This window comes from Phaseolus vulgaris, chromosome 2 (genome assembly GCF_000499845.2).
Source record: "Phaseolus vulgaris cultivar G19833 chromosome 2, P. vulgaris v2.0, whole genome shotgun sequence".
Lineage (NCBI taxonomy): Eukaryota > Viridiplantae > Streptophyta > Magnoliopsida > Fabales > Fabaceae > Phaseolus > Phaseolus vulgaris.
In genome coordinates this window covers 44,264,270-44,285,344 of record NC_023758.2, presented here as the reverse complement: position 1 = coordinate 44,285,344, position 21,075 = coordinate 44,264,270, and the positions used below count along the sequence as shown (strand labels likewise).

The 21,075-nt window shown below is 32.7% G+C and overlaps 1 protein-coding gene and 1 non-coding gene across 2 annotated transcripts; both read left to right on the top strand.

Moving 5' to 3' along the window:
* The first annotated feature begins 4,115 nt into the window (after positions 1-4,115).
* Positions 4,116-20,380, top strand: LOC137812481 (callose synthase 5-like). Its single transcript, XM_068614468.1, is given in 43 exon segments — positions 4,116-4,248; positions 4,394-4,587; positions 4,693-4,793; positions 6,221-6,342; positions 6,431-6,527; positions 6,635-6,745; positions 6,830-6,958; positions 7,056-7,148; positions 7,351-7,442; positions 7,523-7,649; positions 7,784-7,921; positions 8,021-8,097; positions 8,185-8,263; positions 8,339-8,464; positions 8,548-8,662; positions 9,297-9,631; positions 11,401-11,453; positions 11,553-11,613; positions 11,700-11,781; positions 11,858-11,907; positions 12,011-12,097; positions 12,466-12,588; positions 12,670-12,817; positions 12,874-12,965; positions 13,037-13,197; positions 13,710-13,833; positions 14,340-14,431; positions 14,522-14,639; positions 14,746-14,897; positions 15,318-15,427; positions 15,508-15,633; positions 15,707-15,775; positions 15,992-16,181; positions 16,286-16,397; positions 16,484-16,603; positions 16,692-16,807; positions 16,888-16,971; positions 17,142-17,254; positions 17,330-17,559; positions 17,824-18,621; positions 18,878-18,928; positions 19,041-19,226; positions 19,638-20,380. Coding segments are annotated over 42 exon segments (5,799 nt in total). The 5' UTR covers positions 4,116-4,248; positions 4,394-4,409; the 3' UTR covers positions 19,869-20,380.
* On the top strand, positions 15,704-15,784 carry LOC137813109 (small nucleolar RNA J33). Its single transcript, XR_011081347.1, has one exon. It is a non-coding gene; the product is annotated as a small nucleolar RNA J33 (small nucleolar RNA).
* Positions 20,381-21,075: the final 695 nt, after the last annotated feature.

Sequence of the window (21,075 nt, the reverse complement as noted above, 5' to 3'; positions counted from 1 at the left end):
AACAATTTGATTTTTACAAAGTTAGAGATCGAATTTTATGAAGATTAAGCCATTTTAGTGTTTTCTTTAATAATTAGTCTCGTCCTTTTTTGTCGTAGGAAATAAATTAAAGGATAAAAAATAAAAATGTGAAAACACATAGAAAATACATACTATTTAAAGAAAAAAAAAAGAAAAAAATGTATTTTCTTGTATTTCGGTATCTTTTGCTTTAATATAATATGGTTTATCAACCTCTCGATCAGATAATTATCGGTCTTTGCCCGTATCACTTCAGTCTTAAACCAAATCGACCTTTCATATGAATTGTTTGAGTAACAAATCATCAAAATGGTAATTTAATTAAAAATCTTAATCAAATATCATAGCGTAAACAAGCTATAAATATAGGTTATCAAAAGGATTGTGTCTAAACAAGGTCCACAATAAGTTTCATCAAAAAAATAGTATACATGGATGGCTAAGAGACAAGTAAGAAGTAAGTTAGTAACATTTATGACTCATTAATATACTACACTAACTTGAGCATTGAAATGTCTTTGCACGTACCCTCCTTCTTTGTGAACATACTAAAACCTAATTAAGAGGAGAAGACTGAGCTTAGCAGGAACATTGTGCATCAAGGTTGTAGTATACTATCTCATTTGATATCGTAAGAATCTTTTGGTGTCCACTGTGGGACAAGTGAGATTACAAGAAGACCCCATCGTGACGATGTTAATGGAACTCCGAAGAGAATTGAAAACATTAAAGGGAAAGGGGCTAAAGAAAGATATGTTTTAAAAGAAAAAAAAATGTTTGCATGAAACAAAAATTATGGATCGAGGAGACAATCTCACTCAACTCAGAACTGGGGGAACCAACTAGGTCATGGTCATGATCGACCCCAATCACATGCTGAACGATAATGAATGGAAGTTAAGGGAAGAAACGACTCCATACCAACTAGGAAACAAGCACCATAACACTTGTAGTGGAAGTAGTTTCGTATTGTTCGACATTCATTACGCACATTGCTCAAAGAAAATATGACCAATCACGAATGAGACAACTTCTCATTGCTCACGCAGGTGTCACATGGGTATACCTGATACCCAAAATCGAGAAGACCTCGACTCGTCAACAATACTAAAAGATTTTTTTTTTTCAAAAAACTCGACAAATCCTTCGGCATTTGAGCTTGGGGGACCAGTATACTATTCGACATCTCGACCTCTTAGCTAGATTGGCTCGATGGATGACCATCAATCCCCATTTTTGTCACCTCGATCTTAAACAAATAAACCATTCATATGAGTTGCTTAAGCAACTTGAACATCAAAGTTTCTTGCAGGTACCCTCCCTTATTTAGTGAACAAAATAATACTCAAAGGATTAAGAGAGCACCGAACTAAAAATAAATAGTGTGCATAAAAAATATGGTATATTATATCATTTCAGCAAACAAAAAGTAATATTTTTTTTAATAAATTAAACATTTACATTTTCACAAAAAATCTTATATTACTTGATAATTTAAAAAATAATAATCCATTATACATTATTAATATTTAATTAAAATTCAATTAATTTATAAATTTAAGTGTTTTTAATTTTTTTTATAAATACATGTTTGATTTTGTTGTGAAGAAGATGAGAAAGTCATTAACCCTGTCTTCAACTTTCCGATTAAATTGTTCTTTCCTTCTTTAATTTTTTTAACTTTTCGGTCAATTTGTTTTTTAAGAAAGAGTGAGTTGACCAGTGAATTAACAAAAATAACAATATGATTATCCCTAGACCACAAAATCAAATATAAAAATACTTTAGACAAAAGTAAAAACTATTTTGTATATTCAATAAACAAATATTTTAACCAATATTTAATTAAAATTACTCAAGCTATTTAAAATTTAATTAAACCTAATATTTATTATAACTATAATTAATAATTTATTTTCATTAGTAATAACCCATTTTCATAAACCCTAAAAGAATATCCAGCTAAGACTTCTTATCTACAAAGAAATAACTATCATAGGATGTGATTTCTAACTTAACAGAAGTGTATGGATAGCTGTTGGGGGTAATTGAGGGAAATGTATTGTCTAAAAAATCACACAAATAAACATTGTTCTAAATAATAGCAAAAAGAATTACCTATCGATGCATTCCAATAAGGTTTGTTCACATAAAGTAAAAATATCATTTAAAAAAACACTAAAAAAATTTTAATTTTAAAAAAAAGATGCAGAGTCTTTAATCTGAAAATAAATTAAAAATAAAATTGCTTCAATAAAAAAATCAGTGAATCTGAATTAAAAATAAAAATTCATGTTATTGTAGAAAGGTACGAGTATTTGTTGAAACATTTCAGGCTTTTAATGTTCTAAGAATTTGATAATATTGTGGCTATAACCACAGACTTATAATACACACAAAAAGTACAACACATTAATGAATTCATAATAGCATTTAGAAAACATTGCTAAAACTTAGAACATAAGATTAACCAAAGTTTTAAATTAGTCACGTGCAAGTAAACACGTGAAGAAACCATTTGCAAACATAACTAAAATGACAAGTAATTTCCAATTTAGGAATTTAAACTCATTTTGAACCGACAATAAAATATTATCAAAGATTAATTAACTCTGCAAGTCGTATAAAAAGGTAGTGAGAAAATATACCAAATAAAACCAATAATTAATTATGTGTGAATTGTCCTGTATAAACAAGTGGCGTGTATGAAGGAATTGATATCACGTGTGAAACCTAATTGTATATAATGCTATTATGTAATGTTTGGATTTTAAAATTTTCAACTCTGGTGTTGCCTTATGCACACTTCATTTTGATCCTGAGAGTTACAATGAACATGAACCCATTTGGATTTAAAATTTAATTTAATGTGTTTTTATATTTTTTTTTGCAAAAGTCAACTATGCTCAAGTAAATCTATATCCACGAGATATTAAGTGTTTGACATACCTAAAAATTAATGCTCTTTTGTACAACATTTCAACTTATGCCAAACTTTCTACTTAGCTATTAGTATTTTTTTATAACTTTCTTTAATGTTATTATAATGGAATATTTTAGCATCATTCCACTATTAATGTTAACTACTCAATACTCACCTTGGGTAGTTATTGCTAGTGAAGGTTATCTTTTAAAAAATTAAATAATAATGTGGTGGATGTTTCACATACTAAATTCGAGATCAAAATATATCAGTTATTACCACTTATCATTTTTTATTAATATATAACAAATAAGATTGAAATCACTGTATACAAATATATATAGTATATATTTTAATGAAAAAAATAGTGTAAAGTTAATCAGGTTAATTATTAAATTCCAAAATATTATCTTAATAATATATATTCGTATATATCAAATTTCACAATACAATGAATTTATATTTTTCATCAAAATGGTGCAATTCACTATTGTCATTATCAAAATGGATAAAAAAATATTTTAATTACAGTATGGATAAGTTTTGTTAACAAGATTTTAACTTTAATTAGTATTGATTTTATGATTTAATTGAATTCATGTAGATGAAATACAATTTTAATGCAAAACAAAAACATTTATAATAATAATAATAAATCCTGACTCACTAAATATAAATATAAGTTTAATAGGAAGATACAAAATATATATTATATAGTTTGAAGTCATGTATATGATTTTCATAACTTTTATTTCACGAAATTAAGTTTTAATAATTGATTTTTAGAAATAAAATAAAATAATTATAATAATTTGATTGCATCAAGCGTTAAGAGACCATCCGTGCAAATGTTTCAATCCAAACCAAACAAGTGTGAAAATGAGAAGAATTTGAAAGTAGCACATTGGCATATAATAATTTGTTGTGCAGGGAGAAATTCCGCGCCAGATAGCAGGGTTGGTGAATTGGTTAGTTAGGAATAGAAAAGAGGAAAACGGACTTCCATTGAAATTCCATTCTCTTTCCTTATCTTTTCTCAGTATCTCTCTCATCACTTTCTCTTCCCTTCTCTCACCCTTCGCACGCGGAAACTGTGTTCTTCCAGTCATTCTCACTCCCACATTATCTTACCATATATTTCCAAATTCTTCATTCTCATTTTTTTCTTTCAATCTTCACTTTGATTTCTGCTTCTCTCACTTCTCCATTCCTTCTATTCACAATGCTCATTGATGCAGCGCCCTACACCACCGTCATCTGAGATCCAATATTTCGATTCTTTAATTTTCCGCTTTACGGAACAGGTACGAACAGTATCTCACCGTTATTATTGTTTATTCATGAAAGTAAATCTGAATGTGTAAAATATTTTGTACATGGAATTGTATCGAAAATGTTAAATAATGTTCTGATCAACGAATGAGATGTGAAATGCGTGTATATATATAGGTGGTGGAGAGAAACAATGACGACGAGTATGGATCATACACTGAATCGGCGTCCATCAAGAAGTGCCGCAACCACGACAGTTTCTATGGAGGTATTCGACAACGAAGTAGTGCCCTCCTCACTCGCCTCCATCTCGCCAATTCTCAGAGTCGCCAATGAGATACAGAGCGACCGTCCCAGGGTTGCTTATCTCTGTATGAATGAATAATCAACCATGACTTTGTGATTATTATTGTTGTCAGCATAATTAATTGTTAATTATTTTGTTGCGAAATTAAACCATGTATAAATATGTTCAGGTCGGTTCTATGCCTTTGAGAAAGCGCATAGGCTGGACCAGAGTTCCAGCGGGCGTGGCGTTAGGCAGTTTAAGACCGTGTTGCTACAGCGGTTGGAAAAGGTAAGAAAATGTTATCTTTTAGAAAGTTTATAAAATCTGCCCAGTCTGTTCTGCATGAATGCAATGTTTACTTATACAATGTTCAGAGATTTTTTTACAGTGTATTATATTATGACATTGCATTATATTATAGTTTTCTGAGAAAAAAAGAGAGTTAAAAAGTAAATATATAGTATAAGAGAGGGTTTATAAGATCCATACAACTATATATAATTTCACAAATTGTAATCATAATTGTTTTACTATATTATGCTTACATTTCATTAATTATATTTTTTTAGAAAAGTTACAAAATAAATATGAGTAAGTGTAATTTTTTTTATCATATAATAAAACTAACATATGTACATACGATGTATTTTTTTACAAAGATATATTGAATCATAATAAACTAATATATATCAGAAATTTATTACAAAATATTCAAGAAATTGATATGGCAAATGGTTACATTCCATGCCGAGAATGATTAAACTTAAAATAAATACTTGTAAAATAATTAAATATTTAAGGAACTTTTAAAATTTGACTATTAAAAGATTAAATATTTTTTTTTATGTTTTTATAAAATAATATTCACAACTTCTCCAATTCTTAAAAATAGATATTCATCATTTTTTTATATTTTGAAAAACTGGTATTCATCTTATGTGACTTACCTTTCTTATTTTATTTTAAAATATAATATTTACTCAAAATGAAATAGAAAGTGATAAAATTATAAAAAATCTAGAATGAATGAATGATTATAAATATTTTTTTAAAACCGAAAATTGAATGAATGAATTATTAGATATTAAAGATATCATTAAAAAGATATTTTCACAAAATTATAAATTATTATAAAAAATTAAAAAAAACATATTTCTAAGAAAATATTTTTTTAATATAAAGTAGTTACAAAATAAATAGTTAATAAATAAACACTTTTTTAAATGATAAGTACAAATAAACACACACAATATTTCAAAGAGAATATAACAAAAACAAGGTCAAAGTCTAAAAAAGTTTGTGCACATAATTTTTTGGAAAATTTATCACTCTAATGTAATTTCTTGAAAAATTACTAGAATAACTAAATTGTTAAAAAATTATAAATTTAAATAAGTCATGATTAAAAAACATGATTTCATTATAAGCATAATTATAATTTTTTTACCACATAAAAATCATGTTTAGTGTATACAAGTTCGTCATATAAGTTTTTTTTTTTAATAAAAAGTTAAAAATAATTAAGAATCGTAGTTATCAAATACAACTTTAATAAAAAATAAAATAAAAACCACACTCCCCAAATACATGATATTATAATTTTTTTAGCATTTGTCATTCTAATAATTTATTCAGTGAATTGTAACATAATGATAATTTTTTCCCATTTTTTTCTTATTATTTTTATTAACTTAGTTAACTTTATTGTGGAATAGGACAATCCAACCAGTCTTGCTTCTCGGGTTAAGAAGACAGATGCAAGAGAAATTCAGTCCTATTATCAGCAATACTACGAACATTATGTCCGAACTCTCGATCAGGCGGAGCAGGCAGACAGGTAATCAAATACATGCTAGTTATGTATGAAGTTTGACACTGCAAAGAAGAGTTCCATCTCTAACCTTGAAATTGGAATTCACTTGCAGAGCTCAACTCAGCAAAGCTTACCAGACTGCTGGGGTTCTATTTGAAGTGCTCTGTGCAGTCAATAAGACTGAGAAGGTGGAAGAAGTTGCTCCTGAGGTTAGTCTCGGTTCACATTACCCTTAATGTTCTACTCTCTTCTGTTGTGACAACAGGTGTTTTATTTTGCTGTGTTCCCCTTATCAATATTCAATTTGTATGTGCAGATTATGGCAGCAGCAAGGGATGTCCAGGAGAAGACGGAGATTTATACGCCTTATAATATTCTTCCACTGGATGTTGCTGGTGCTTCCGTGCCAATAATGCAATTTGAAGAGGTTTTGTGCCTCAAGTTGTTGATATGGAGTATTTGTGTTTTATTTGATATTGCACTGAGTTTTTTTGGCTTTCTTTCTCGCTAGATTAAGGCTTCTGTTACTGCACTTTGGAATACTCGTGGCTTGAGCTGGCCTAATTCGTTTGAGCTACAGAGGCAGAAAACTGAAGATTTAGACTTGCTTGATTGGCTTAAAGCCATATTTGGTTTTCAGGTATGTATGTTGATCGTCAACAGAATGAGAAGATTTGTGATTGACTAGGTTGTTGTTTGACCTCAGTAAATTTTTAATGTGTTTGATTTGGACACAGAGGGATAATGTCAGGAATCAGAGGGAGCATATGATTTTGCTTCTTGCTAACACTCATATAAGGCTACATCCTAAACCTGAGCCGTTTAACCTGGCACGTATCTGTCTCTCACTTTTTCTATTTAGGCAAAACGTGATGGACTAAATCAAGATAATCTATAATCAAGAGAACTATTGCCAATATACATAATCCTTTTTTTTATCAATAGCTGTCTCTCAGAGTAGTCTACTTTGCTTTTGGCCAGAAGTTAGATTTATTTTTTTCATTTGTTTTCCTTTTGATTTTATCAAATCAGCTGGATGATCGTGCTGTAGATTCAGTGATGAAAACCCTTTTTAAGAATTACAAAATGTGGTGCAAATTCCTTGGACGAAAACACAGTTTACGGTGAGATATAACAATATGAGCATCAGTGATAAAATTCAAAAATTTTGCTCAAAAAGTGCTTATGGTGTTTTTTCACACAGACTTCCTCAAGGTCAGCAAGAGACACAGCAGCGGAAGTTGCTTTATATGGGGTTGTATCTTCTTATCTGGGGTGAAGCATCCAATGTTCGTTTCATGCCTGAGTGTCTATGCTACATATTTCACAACGTGAGTATACTTTCCTTGCGTTCCATAATATTTCGTGGTATAATGCCTTTTCAAATGTAGTTGTTTTATCCTCTTATCTTTTTTAATTTATTACTAACTTTTGCCTATCTAATAATGGCCAACTATAACCTCAGATGGCATATGAACTCCACGGTTTGTTGGCTGGAAATGTAAGCATTGTTACTGGTGAAAATATCAAGCCTTCCTATGGTAGTGATGACGAGGCATTCCTGTGCAAGGTTATAACTCCTTTGTACCGAGTAATTGAAAAGGTAAGATTTTGTCTCTCATGACATCATCATAATACTTCAGGTATGATATGATCTCTGTACAATGATTTGTGTAGTTATTAATCATGTTGATTAATCTAGGAAGCCAAGAAGAGCCGACATGGACAAGCTCCACACTCAACATGGTGCAACTACGATGACCTAAATGAGTATTTCTGGTGATTTTTCTTTAGAATCTTATTACTAAATTTTACTTTGTTCTTTTGCTTGATTATTAATTTACAATATCTACTTTTTTGTGGCAGGTCATCTGATTGCTTTTCTCTTGGATGGCCCATGCGTAATGATGGTGAATTCTTTAAATCAACTACTGATTTGGGACAGGTATCTACTTCGAAAGAAGCTACTGGCATGATCGTAATTTAATTATCTTCAGTATTTATATAAATTTCTTACCAGGGAAAAAAGGGTGCTCCAAAAAGAGTTGGAAAAATTGGCAAATCAAATTTTGTAGAGACACGATCATTCTGGCACCTCTTCCGCAGCTTTGATCGCATGTGGACATTTTTTATACTGGGTTTGCAGGTATTTATTTCAAGCAATGAAAATACTAATGCCTGTAGTTCACCCCTTCTTTGTGGTTATGGGCTTGAACATTTCCATTACAGGTGATGCTCATTATTGCTTGGGAAGGGATTTCACTGACGAATATAATTCAGAGGGATAGTTTATACAATCTCTCTAGCATATTCATCTCAGCATCCATTCTGCGCTTACTTCAAGGTATGATATGTCAACTTAAGTTGCTCTCTGTAATGTAACCTATCACTCTCTACTCTACCATCAGGATCACTAGTAGCAAGATCATATATTGATGGTTTTTGATTTTTTCCTATTTGTTCAAGAGATTGGCATATCATTTGTTGAAAATTGCATGAAAATGTCACGGGCAATACAAACTACATAAGTCATATCAGAAACAAGATAGTGATGAATTATATATGTTATTTTAATTTTTGGTATGACTAGTAGTTCCTCATTAAATAAATGATGCTTGGCCTCTATTTCCCTGTAAGGCAAGTCAGGTGCAAGAGTTGTTTTTTGCATATTCAATCTACCAAGTTTACCTTCACTCTTTTTAGATTTATTTTACAAATTGTTTTCATCAAGTTTGATGCTTATTTAACCATTCTTTTCTCTAATTCATTTACCGAATTTCTATAATACTGCTGTTAATAATGATTCTTTATAAAAAAAGACGAAAGTGTGTTATTTTCTACACCATTTATCCTTCGGTTTTAAGTATTGAAGTAGATCCGAGTTTTGTAATATTTTCATCCCTTTTCCGACTGTCCTTTTATCTTCTTCCTTGGTTATAGAAATTTACTATCATTTTTTCCCTCTTTATATTATTTAGGTATCTTGGACCTGATCCTGAACTTTCCAGGCTATCATCGATGGAAATTCACTGATGTGCTAAGAAATATTCTTAAAGTCTTTGTCAGTCTTTTTTGGGTTATAATTCTCCCACTCTTCTATGTTAATTCCTTCAAGGGTGCACCTGCGGGTCTGAAGCAGTTGCTTTCCTTTTTCAAACAAATAAAAGGCATTCCACCATTTTACATAATGGCTGTTGTATTATATTTGCTTCCAAATTTACTGGCCGCTATTCTGTTTCTTTTCCCAATGTTAAGGCGTTGGATTGAAAACTCAGACTGGCACATAGTTAGATTCTTCTTGTGGTGGTCTCAGGTACTCACGTCACTTATTAACTTGCATATTAAGTATTTCACTTCATGGTTTTGAACTAAATGACTCTGTTGGTATTGTTTATTCTGAAAGTAATTCAAGTTTTAGGGAACATTTGTTTTGGTTAATTCGGTTTAAATTGATATGACTAATATATGTGAGTTGAAAGCTGAAGACGATATAGCTAAAACCTGTAGTTTTTAGGCAAACTACATACATACATCTAACACAATTTTCTAGGAGTCTCGCATTGGGTATAATGAACTATTTGATGTGGTACTTTAAGCCTTGAGGTTCTCCCATCTAGTGGACTAGTCTTTTTGGTTGGACTCTCTTCTTATGCTTGAGTCTTGGTAATTGGTGTCTTCATTGAGAGTTGGGCTATGAAAGGGTCACCTATAGGCTGAATTAAGGTGTGTCTAAATAATAATATGGTGAGTGAAGCCCTCATAGAATGAAAATGTTGCATACAATGTTAGGAGTCCCATTAAGTAGTTTTTTTTTCTCGACTTTTTGTTATTATTTTATTCTATGAGATATTTGACTATAAAATGCACTTGCTTTCAATAAAATGTAATTTTATGTACCCTATAGTTGAATTTGTAACTATCCATGACGTTAATTATTTGTCAGATTTTAAACAAAGAATAATCATATCTCTTTGAATTTGGCCTATCTTACTCCACAAAGAAGTGTCTAAACTTTGTAAGTTCTACGTAAGCCATATTTCTAGTTTATGTGAGAGTAAATACTGTTGGTCCTCGAGAATACTAATAAGGCAACTCCCAAAGAGGCTGCAACTTACACGAGCCAATAGTGACAACAACAAAGACAACTTTCCAACACTCGATCTCACATCTAGGGTCTTGTAGTCCAGAGCATGGCAGTACAAGTGGCGTAACAGTGGATCTAAGATAAAATTTGATAATATATTAGAATTTTGTAAGGTGAGAATTGTCCACGTTTTGTGAGCTCTATTTTAGTGGTATCTTTAGTCACTACTTAATGTGGAGCTGAACACTATCCTTGGGGTTACAATTAAGACAACTCCAAAGAGGTCACAATTAAAGCGGGATAAGGGTATGCACAACTAAGGCGGCTACAAGAACTTTCTATATAATAATTGATTCTGTCAAAAACTTATTCAATAAAAAGATACTCCGTGTTGTAACATTGACTTTAGCTTACACCGGATCCAATCCATCTCTTCTTTTATACATTCTACACCCACAGAGACAAGTAAAACACTAAACTTTCATAGTTTGATAGTTTAATCATGATTTTCTTCTACCTTTGGCTTACACCGGATCCAATTCATCTCTTGTTTTATTCATTCTACACCCACAGAGACAATTAAGACATTAAACTTTTATAGTTTGATAGTTTACTTTGCCTTATCATGATTTTCTTGCTTGGGTTCAACTATCTTTTGGTGGCAACAAGCTTACTTAATGAGTTGCCATTAATTTTGAAAAAGAATATATACGATATATTTTTCTGTTACAGTGTCTTGTGGTGTCTGGATACAATGTTAAAGTTTGAAATTTTATACTCTTAGGGCACAATTTGCCCATAGATTGACTATTTTATAAATGACCATTATTTTGTACATTCGTAAGGCTAACATTTTATGGACGTTAACCCCCCCCCCCCAAAAATTCGGAGTTGTACGGATGTAGTCAAATAGTGCTGTTTTGTGAACTTATATCAATAATTTGCATTCTTTGTGTAATATTTGTCCATTTTTTAAATGATCATTTGTCCCCATGCAGCCAAGCATCTATGTTGGAAGAGGAATGCATGAAAGTCAATATGCTCTTCTGAAGTATGATTCACACAGCACTATGTTAATAATATATGTCTTTGTTCGTTCGTCTATCGTTTGAAAATACTCCCATCATCTAAATTCTTTCTTGACTTTCAGGTACACTATATTCTGGTTGTTGCTTTTGACTTGCAAATTTTTATTCAGTTTTTTTGTCCAGGTAAAATATCTTTTGTTAGTAGTTTCTATCTAACAAGCTATCTATCTTTTATTGAGCATCTTTGTAACTGTTGTATCTATCTTCAGATTAAACCTCTAGTTAGACCAACAAGGGAGATAATGAGCATTCAGCACGTCGATTTTGAATGGCATGAATTTTTTCCCAACGGTAGTGTCTTCTCCTTTCATGGCTACATTACGTTGCTGTTTGCTTTTATTGATCTAATATTTTCAAGTCTATGCAGCTCGAAATAACTATGGTGCAGTAATTGCACTCTGGGCTCCTGTAATTTTGGTGTGTATATTATATATCCTTGTTATGTTTACATATATGATTGTTTTCTCTTGGACAGTCATTTCAGTGTATTCACATCCCATTATTTACTTATTCAATTCAGGTTTATTTCATGGACACTCAAATTTGGTATGCAATCTTCTCAACTTTGTACGGAGGTGCTGTTGGAGCCTTTGATCGTCTAGGCGAGGTCATCATAATTTTTATTTGATTTTTAGCTAGTCATGTCCAAAAAGAACTTGCCATCCATTTTCTTATCATCTCTCTAATTTTTTGTAAAACAGACGCACATAGCCTAGGGAAACTCAACCTATTTAATCAAGTTAAGAAATTTATAGGATCCTTTTGGATGCAAAGTGCTGGATCGTCATTTATTAAAGTGTCTGAAATAATGTGTTACTATCCCTTCTATGAAATTATGAAGTCTTCAATTTGTAACTAAATCAGATTTTCTTTTTCATTTGAAGGGTGAACTTGGGGTTGGATTACTTCTGTGGATTTAGAAAGTAGTCCATCATCTTTTCACAATCTACTAATGTTATTAATTTGATTCCACAGATACACACTCTGCGCATGCTAAGATCCCGGTTTCTGTCGTTGCCTGGTGCATTCAATACATGCTTGGTTCCTTCTGATACGAAACGAAACGCGAGATTCTCTTTCTCAAAGAAATTCGCTGAGGTTGCTAGCACATTTTCATTTCCAAGTACATTAAATATATTGCATTAATTCAACTTCACTCTAGTTTCCATGCTTGTATAGATTTCTGCAAACAAAAGAACTGAAGCTGCCAAATTTGCCCAATTATGGAATGAGATTATTTGTTGTTTCCGCGAGGAAGATCTCATAAGTGATAGGAAAGGACCTCAGAGTCAATCTTGCTCTCTATCCTAGATTCTATGTTTCCTCTTTCCTCTTTTGATTTTTCTGCCCATCACCTATTTAGGACTAAACTATATTTGCATGACTCCAGGGAGATGGATCTTTTGCTAGTTCCTTACTCATTGGGTCATTCTCTGAAAATAATTCAGTGGCCACCATTTTTGCTTGCAGGCAAGGTAGGTTAATATGATTCAATATTCATATGTTTATTACCAGTTTCTGTGATTGACAATGTATAACTTTACAGATTACTGTAGCACTGGATATGGCAACTCAGTTTCGAGGGAAGGACTCTGACCTTTGGAAGCGCATATGTGCAGATGAATATATGAAATGTTCTGTGATTGAATGCTACGAATCCTTTAAACATTTTCTACATGAATTAGTGATAGGGGAAACTGAAAAAAGGTATCCTTTTGACATCTTGTGTTGTTGCGTTTGAATTCAGTTTATACTTCATGCCTGAAATGCCATTCAAGATTAATGGATTAACTTCCTTTTTAGTGGTACAGACTAGACTCAATTTCATTAATCTTCTATCCTGCTTAGATATGTTTTTGTACAAAGACTTCAAAATTGTTCTTGCAGTCTATCAGTTCTATAGAATTTCATGAATAGCTATTACTCTTAGATGTTTTTATTTTTTCGTTTTTTTTAATCTAGAAGATTTTAGATCTATTTATGAGCTACTTGACAACACTATGTAAATAAATGAACAAAGGAGCATTTAGCTACTAACTTTTGCCTAATCAATATTAATTTTAGCACATTAATTCATAATTTCATATTGAAGTACAGACGAATTTCTTATCAGCTGTTTGCTGTTTTCTTAAGCAGCGCATATAATTGAACTATCGAAGCTATGAATTTAATTTAATTAAATTCTTATCAGTATTTCTGAATCAATTGTGACGAACCAGAATAATTTCCATCATCATTAAAGAAGTTGAGAGCAACATCTCAAAGAATACTCTTCTTACAAATTTCCGTATGGGCTATTTACCTTCCCTCTGTAATAAGTACGTGCAACTTGTGGAAATCTTGGTGAGTCATTCAAAACAAAACTAAATATCTGTAGTTCATATTCTTGAATGTTGTATTGTCTTTAAACATAGGCTTGATTAAGTAACTTATAAATTTGGTAAAATAATTTTTTTTACTTTTGTTTATATATCCTCCTATTTGACTTTTGCCATTAACGAGATAGTGTGACTGCTAGTTCCGTCTTCCTATCTCCAACTTACCAATTAGTTCATTACTTCCCTCTTCAATTTCTTTCAACCCCGTTAGTCAAATTGCTTCTTCTAAAGTGAGTTGACCGGTGAATTGGAGGAGATTGGAGAGAATGAAACAAGTTGATAGGTGAGTTCAAAACGGGAAGGCGGAAGTAATGACTATGTCATCCTGTGGACAGTAATACAACAATAAAAAATGTATTAGGCACTCAATATAACAAATATTTTTAGTAGAGATTCAATTAAAAGTATCAAAATTTATGAGGTACTTAAAACATTATATTAGGAAACTCACTCACTGATTTCTTGTCATAGAAAATGGGAGATCGATCCCAGCGGGGTACTGTGGTGGTCTTGCTGCAAGACATGTTGGAAGTGGTCACCGATATGATGGTGAATGAAATCAGGTTTAACTTGAAGGCAGTAATTTTGGAATATATTAATATATACTCATTGAAAAATATAAAACCTGATTTGGTACGTTTGATGTTCATCAGTGAATTGGCAGAACTTAATCAAAGTAGCAAGGACACTGGACAACAAATTTTTGCTGGTACAGAGGGAAAACCCGCTATACTTTTCCCGCCTGTGGTTACAGCGCAATGGGAGGAACAGGTACTTAGTAATATAACTTCGATTTTAATTCTTTATTTATTTTTTAGTTTAATTATTCAATGATCCAGAGGCTTCTGAAACCAATGAATCACTGTGGTTGTTTCAGATAAGACGTCTTTATCTACTCTTGACTGTGAAGGAATCTGCCGTTGAAGTTCCAACAAACACCGAAGTACGAAGAAGGGTTGCATTCTTTAGCAATTCACTGTTCATGGATATGCCACGTGCTCCTCGAGTGCGTAAAATGCTCTCATTCAGGTCTGGTACAGATTCCTTAATTACATTTCCACGAAGATACAGAGATTATAAACTGCAGGAATATCATGTTTTTATTTTGCAAAATAAACTTTGTAAATTAAATGTCAACAGCCAATAGAACAGAGACCGTATCATCAGTGTCAGTGTTATACGATGTTTTCTTTAGAATGTGATAACTTAAACTATTGAAGGATTACTATCTTATATCATCAGTGCCAGTGTTATACGATGTTTTCTTTAGAATCTGATAACTTCAACTATTGTAGGATTACTATCTTATACAGTAGACGCAAAATACACCTTTTTTAGTTATTAAAGATTTTTTGTGAACAAATTTTTTTTTCATAAAATTCAAAATGTGATGCATTTTGAAGATGTCCTGTCCGTCTATATAATAGCCTTTTTTGTCTCTTATTTCAGTGTCCTAACTCCATACTACAGTGAAGAGACTGTATACTCTAAGAATGACATTGAGTTTGAGAATGAAGATGGCGTGTCAATCATATATTACCTTCAGAAGATCTTCCCTGGTTAGTAAGAGCTCACAATATAACTTAATTGTATATTGATAGTAGAGAACGGACTGACTAAAATTTAGTAATGTTGCCAGAGGAATGGAATAACTTCTTGGAGCGACTTGAATGTAAGAAAGATAGCGAGATATGGGAGAAAGATGAGAATATATTACAGTTACGTCACTGGGCCTCATTAAGAGGACAAACTCTTTGTAGGACAGGTATATGCCGACTCCCTTTCCCCTCGCCTTAGGCTGGATCAGGTAGACTGATTTATTTCCTCTTGTAATGTAGTTAGGGGAATGATGTACTACAGGCGGGCAATAAAGCTCCAGGCATTTCTTGATATGGCTTCTGAAAAAGGTAAGATTAAGTCCTTTTGTGGGATTTTTTGCGATTCAGTTTTTTCTAACATTGGGCTAGTATTTTCTTATTCATACATACCTTCAACTCTTAACAAACATTTCCTTGCTACTATACTAACTAGTAAAAATACTTGTCATACATTAACCATGGGCGGCAGAAAACAAAAGTATTTATCAGCTGATATGATTGCACGTTATTTTGTCTTGTGATCAGAGATACTTGACGGCTATAAAGCTATTGATGTTCCATCTGAGGAAGAAAAAAAGAGTCAGAGATCCTTATATGCCAGTTTAGAGGCTATGGCTGACATGAAATTCACATACGTTGCTACCTGTCAGAACTATGGGAATCAGAAGCGTAGTGGAGATCGCCGTGCAACGGATATCCTGAATTTGATGGTTAAGTATGTTCTTTTGTTAAATAAAATTTAAATTTATTAGCATATATTTGGCATTTATTTCCCCAAGTTTGCGTAATTAAGAATCTAATTTGGTTCTTTATTTATAGCAATCCCTCACTTCGTGTTGCATATATTGATGAACTTGAAGAAAGAGAAGGTGGACAAGTGCAAAAAGTTTATTATTCTGTATTGGTCAAAGCTGTGGACAATCTTGACCAAGTAAGTAAATGCATTTGATGTCTGGGAAGAGGTAGTTAATTAGTAGTGGTTACCTTAGAAAGGATTGCTTTTGTACATCTCTGAAGGAAATATATCGAATAAAGCTTCCGGGAGCAGCAAAGTTAGGAGAAGGAAAGCCAGAAAACCAAAACCATGCCATCATTTTTACTAGAGGGGAAGCTCTTCAGACTATCGATATGAACCAGGTAAAAGATTATAAAATGTGAAAGCTCAAACAAGTTTGACAATGGGTGTCAGTCCTGTTAAAATTGGTTTATTTGAAATTTCTTCTAGGATAATTACTTGGAAGAAGCTTTGAAAATGCGTAACCTTCTGGAAGAATTTAATGAGGATCATGGAGTGCGCGCACCCTCCATATTAGGTGTTCGTGAGCATATTTTCACTGGAAGGTTATGAATTGTTTTCTACTTAGAGCTAACCCTTTCCCGTGTTTAGACCCTGTACTACTTAATTTTATCACTTGTTACAGTGTCTCTTCCTTGGCATGGTTTATGTCAAATCAAGAAACTAGCTTTGTCACAATTGGCCAAAGAGTTCTTGCAAGAACGCTAAAGTAAGTTTTTGTTTGTTGTTGGTTTCTTATGATACCGTTGACTTCCATAAATTAGGAACCTCCCAAGAAACACGTGGCTAATTAAGGCAGCATTTTAATTTAAGATTGCAATGCATACAATACAGAATACAAATTTTCTGACATGATGGATTATTTTTCTCATTTTGTAGGGTTCGATTCCACTATGGGCATCCGGATGTTTTTGATAGAATTTTCCATTTTACCCGTGGAGGATTCAGCAAGGCTTCTTGTGGCATCAACCTAAGCGAGGATATATTTGCTGGTAACATTGTTGATTCATCGTTTTTGGCAGTGATTTGATATATCTACCTCTACACTAATGCCTTTGCCTTTACAGGATTCAACTCAACACTAAGACGTGGAAATGTTACTCATCATGAATACATCCAAGTTGGAAAGGGTAGAGATGTAGGGCTCAATCAAATCTCTCTTTTTGAAGCAAAAGTGGCCTGTGGTAATGGAGAGCAGACACTAAGCAGGGATATCTACCGACTGGGGCATCGATTTGACTTTTTCCGAATGCTATCGTTTTATTTTACAACTGTTGGATTTTATTTCAGCTCAATGGTAATGCTTAATGCTTTGGGATTAAGCAAAATAAACACTGAATATCTTTTTATTATATCGAAAGCAATAAGGTTTATTCAGGAAAAGGGTTATGAAAATTTGCCTGATCGCATAAAATAATATCCAAATGGATATGGAAATTTTCTGATAATATGATCTGGCATTTTCTACATGGAAGCTATATAATTGTCTTTTGAATTTTATCCTGTGTGCTTAATCACTAGTCCTGCATCTAGAACTAAAGCTTTCTTCTGCTGTTCACAGATAGTGGCCCTCACGGTTTATGCTTTCCTGTATGGCAAATTTTACCTGACAGTGAGTGGACTTGAGGCTGCTATAGTGAAGTTAGCCAGGAGGAAGGGAGATGATCCATTAAAGGCAGCAATGGCTTCCCAGTCCCTTGTTCAAATTGGTATTCTGATGACTCTTCCCATGGTCATGGAAATTGGACTCGAGAGAGGATTCAGAACTGCTCTAAGTGAGATCATAATAATGCAGCTGCAGCTAGCACCCGTTTTCTTCACTTTCTCACTAGGGACTAAGATGCACTACTATGGGCGCACTCTCTTGCATGGTGGGGCAAAGTACCGAGCAACTGGGCGTGGTTTTGTTGTTCGTCATGAAAGGTTTGCAGAAAATTATAGAATGTATTCCAGGAGTCACTTTGTAAAAGGGATGGAGCTAGCTATACTGCTTATATGTTATAGGCTTTATGGATCAGCAGCTGCTGATACAATAGCATATGGCCTTCTCTCATTATCAATGTGGTTTTTAGTGTGTTCTTGGTTGTTCAGTCCTTTCCTTTTTAATCCATCGGGATTCGAGTGGCAGAAGATAGTTGAGGATTGGGATGATTGGACAAAATGGGTAAATAGTCAAGGTGGTTTTGGTGTTCCTTCAAACAAGAGCTGGGAATCATGGTGGAATGAGGAACAGGAGCATCTGCAACACACTGGGCTATGGGGGAGGATTTGGGAGGTCATTCTTGCCTTGCGTTTCTTTGTCTATCAGTATGGGATTGTGTATCATCTACATGTGACTAGGTCTGATAAGAGCATCACGGTAATTTTGCTCACCAATTTAAGTATATTTCACATTTTCAAATCAAATTTTTGTATCTTCTTCTCAGGGTTTAACTGCACACATCTATCCATACTATATTCTAATATACGTTTTAGATAAAGAAGTTCCTTGGTCAGAAGAGAATTTATTTCTGTATCACCCTCCCTGATTAAACAAGAAAGAAAAATAAATAAAAGGCACGGGTGTGTATATAAGAATAAGATAATAACTTTCTAACATGCATTTTCTCTCTCAGGTTTATGGTCTGTCCTGGCTAGTGGTAGCAGTCGCCATAGTCATCTTGAAGGTCGGTATTCAATCATCGGACGGTTCATTATGAGTTAAATCATTTTCTTATGCTTGATCTTAATAATTATTCTATTAATTACTTGGTAGCAATTTTGCATCTGAAACTGCAGATAGTATCCTTGGGTAGAAAGACGTTCAGTGCAGATTTCCAACTGATGTTTCGTCTCCTCAAATTTTTTCTGTTTATTGGAATTATTGTCATGCTCGTCTTGATGTTTACCCTACTGAGTCTCACAATTGGTGACATCTTTGTGAGCCTCCTAGCCTTTATGCCGACAGGTTGGGCATTTATGCAGGTACTTCTTTTAGTAGTCATTTCCTCTTGTTTTGATGTATATTTCTTTCATTTGATGATATTGAACATACAACTTGACCTTAATTGGGTCTCAAAACATTTGACCCGAAAAGTATGTTAGGCCCTTACGGTTTCTCTTGGTACTTGAGCTTTTAACAGCCATTACTCCAGGGTGGTTTAATTAAATTATCTTTCTTTGTTCCATAAATTTAGTTCTAATGTACAGGAAATTACTAGTTTAGGGAAAAGAGCAATATTTCTTTGTTATTATATTTCAAAATCTAGTAAATTAATTTTTCCTTCCTAGTTCATGCCATTATTAGAGAAGCTTTCCCTGTGATTTCTTTTACTGTTATCTTGCTAATGAAAAATTACATCTTTCTGATTTTCCTGGTGTGTTATATATGAGCAGATAAGTCAAGCATGTAAACCCCTGGTGAAGGGAATTGGAATGTGGGGGGCTATAAAAGCGTTATCAAGAGGGTATGAATACGTGCTGGGAGTGATTATATTTGCACCAGTGGCCATACTGGCTTGGTTCCCATTTGTTTCAGAATTTCAAACTAGACTGCTATACAATCAAGCTTTCAGCAGAGGGCTTCAAATCCAGCGCATTCTGTCTGGTGGCAAGAAGAATAAATAAGACAACTAAATCCTTTTCAGTTATCTTGTTACAGAGTCTAGACAGAAGATGAGATGAATGTTGCTGCATAGAAAAAAATCCGAAATTATGATGTAGCAGACTGCAGATGGAGACTGTACATACGAAGAATTCTTCGATATAGTGTTGGATAATTTCATGAATTCTGAAGAGCATTGAGTTGGATCTTATAACGAAACAGATTAAACTCCCTGGGCACATGTTATGACAGTTGTTGCGTCTGATTTGTACTCCTACTTTCATTTTGTATTTTTCAATTTTTGTAAAAAGATATAGTTAGTGTTAGGAACTCCAAGATTACTGGTTAGAGTCTTAGAGAAGCAATGACATGTTTGGTCCATGACTCTGAAAGGAAGCTAGTCAATTAATTCTTGAGTCACGTGACACGATATTATCCTTGTTTTTGGAAATTGAAAACCGCAGTTACACATGTATGTCACAATTGGCTGAGACCATGTAGGCAATAGTGGAAATTTTAGAATAACTGACAGAAGGAATTACTAGTCCACTATATTACTGTCTTAGTTTCAGAAATGGAAATTAGGCAATGTTAAAATTGTTAGGATAATCGTTTCTTTAACGCTTATTATTGCACGATCACGTAACTTTTACCCGAATTGCTGGAATAAACCAAAATTTTGTGCATAGTACGTTTATAGATAACACAATTCTAAAATGCACAAGATATAACAACAATAGTAAAATTATCTAAATGAAATCTTTGAAAAAAATAAAAATTATAAATTTTACAACACCTAAATGACTTTATAATCCGATATTACTGAACTTTTATTTAAGTTTGTAAGTCATCCTAATATATTATTACTATTTAATCATTTTTATTATTTGTTTAATTGCTTTACTAGATTGACATATTATGACTGATTATAATTTACCAAAAAAGTTTATAGTTAAATTATTATGAAATTTGATGCTTAGCATGTCAGTTTTATAAAAAAAAATTATTAAATGTTAAAATATAGTAATGAATCAAATCTATACTATAATTGAAAAACTATTGTTAGAATAATATAGATATTTTTAATAAGGAAAACTTGTATATAGTCATCAAATTAAAGAACACAATACAAATTAATAAAGTCTATCCTGCTTAAATTTCTAATATTATATTGTAATGCAATTAATGGCAGAAATTATAAAGTAATTGTTTTTTGCACTTTTCATTTTC